The sequence below is a fragment of the Cyprinodon variegatus genome, unplaced genomic scaffold (genome assembly GCF_000732505.1).
Source record: "Cyprinodon variegatus isolate N-32 unplaced genomic scaffold, C_variegatus-1.0 Scaffold565, whole genome shotgun sequence".
NCBI lineage: Eukaryota > Metazoa > Chordata > Actinopteri > Cyprinodontiformes > Cyprinodontidae > Cyprinodon > Cyprinodon variegatus.
In genome coordinates, this window is record NW_015151018.1 from 330,970 (window position 1) to 332,907 (window position 1,938).

The window sequence follows — 1,938 nt, forward strand, 5'->3', positions numbered from 1 at the left end:
TTATGTAGTTTTGTTTTCCTTAATGTAGTTGCGCTTTTAGATTTGTAGTTGCAGTTTCCACTTCAGGGCCACCGTAAAAATGTGTAAAAAAAATCTTCTACTTTACCACTTTTGGCTCTTTTGTCTCAATATCAAAAACTCAATATATTTCATAATTAATCTGTAATGGAAGAAGAAGGGTGGAAAAAAATTGCATTCCAATCCTTTGATTGAAGACTTGTGTCTCTCCTTCCAGTACGTCGTACCGCTCCTACCTGCTTGATGACCAGGTCCACGGAAGAGCGGACCTCGGAGGGCTGACCAAGGCTCTGCAATCAGGCTGTCGATGCCTGGAGCTGGGCATCACAGACGGTCCTGAGGGCGAGCCTCTGCTTGGGGTCGACTACGGGCCTGATATTTCCCGCCACCATCATCACCATCACCACCATGCACCCGTTACTATCCGCTCGGCGCTGGAGGTGGTGAATAAATACGCCTTCCTGACGTCTCAGTACCCACTCCTGCTTTACTTGTGTCACCGGTGCTCACCAGGTCAGCAGCGCACCATGGCACACCACCTCAAGAAAGTGTTTGGATCCCGGCTCTATAAACCCGAGGCCCTACATGTGAGCCTGGGAGGGAGGGCGACCACCCTCCCCTCCCCGGAGCAGCTGAAGGGGCGGATCCTTATTGTTGGGAAAAAGCTCCCTCCAGAGGAGGATGGCTCTGACGGGGAGGTATCGGAGGAGGATGAGGAGATAGGAGGAGGGGGGCCCCTGGCTGGAAGAAGGATGACCATCCCTGGGGAGGAGGAACTAGGTGTGGTCTTGGTAGTGCCTCCTCCTTCTCAGCCCAGGAAGCTAACCCTCCATAAAGACCTGTCGGACCTGGTGGCTGTTGTTCGGACAAGCAGCCGCAGCTTTTACGCTCAGAGAGGAAGTAACAAGCAGAGTCAGTCGCCCCCCAGCAGCCCCTCGTCCCCCGGATCACCCCTTCCCCCTGACATGCCTTACTGGACCATGTGCTCTCTGGGCGAAGGAGAGGCTGGACGGCTGACGAGCGAAAGCCCAGAGGACCTCGTTCAGTTCACCAAACGCACCCTAACCAGGGTACGACCCAGCTCAGTGCGCCTGGACTCCAGTAACCCCAACCCACAAGGATACTGGAAAGGAGGGGTCCAGCTAGTGGCCTTAAACCAGCAGACTCCAGGCGCCATGCTGGACCTCCATCGAGGCCGCTTCTCACAGAACGGGGGTTGCGGCTACGTCCTACGGCCAGCTGTGATGAGGGACGCAGTTTCGTACTTCAGTGCCCACACCCATGGCTGCGTGCCGGGAGTCCCACCCCAAACTCTGCGCATTAAGGTCCAGAAGCTACTCTGCTTTTTCACAGTTATTTAAGTTAATGAATGTTTCTTTACAAACGCTTCCGATTTGCTGTTAAACTATTTTGATTACTATTTGATTTCACTTTATGGTGGAGTTCTTCACCCTCTGACATTTCACTGGTTTTTCTTCAGACCTGTTGAACTAAACATGAGCAGCTCTGTGTTTTGTCGTGTAGGTCATCAGTGCCCACAACCTGCCAAAGCCCCAGGGGTCCGGGGCCAAGGGGGAGGTCATTGACCCGTACGTAGTGTTGGAGGTGCACGGCGTCCCGGCCGACTGCGCCGAGCAGAGGACGCGCACCGCCGCTCAGAACCAGGATGAGCCGATGTTTGATGAGACATTTGAGTTTCAGGTAAGAGGACTTGATGGTTATGCCCTGGTGATGGTCTGTCCCGGTGACGGTTTGTCCCTCTGTCGGTCTGTCCCGGTGACGGTCTTTCCCGCTGTCGGTCTGTCCCGCTGTCGGTCTGTCCCACTGTCGGTCTGTCCCGGTGACGGTCTTTCCCGCTGTCGGTCTGTCCCGCTGTCGGTCTGTCCCACTGTCGGTCTGTCCCGGTGACGGTCTTTCCCG

General features: G+C 54.9%; 1 protein-coding gene across 1 annotated transcript in view; it reads left to right on the top strand.

Moving 5' to 3' along the window:
• Positions 1 to 1,938, top strand: part of plcl1 (phospholipase C like 1) — a 189,099-nt gene that overhangs the window by 150,676 nt on the left and 36,485 nt on the right. The window contains exons 6-7 of the mRNA XM_015391938.1: positions 236 to 1,343; positions 1,543 to 1,719. Of these exons, the coding sequence (XP_015247424.1) occupies positions 236 to 1,343; positions 1,543 to 1,719 (1,285 nt within the window). The remainder of the gene's footprint in view (positions 1 to 235; positions 1,344 to 1,542; positions 1,720 to 1,938) is intronic.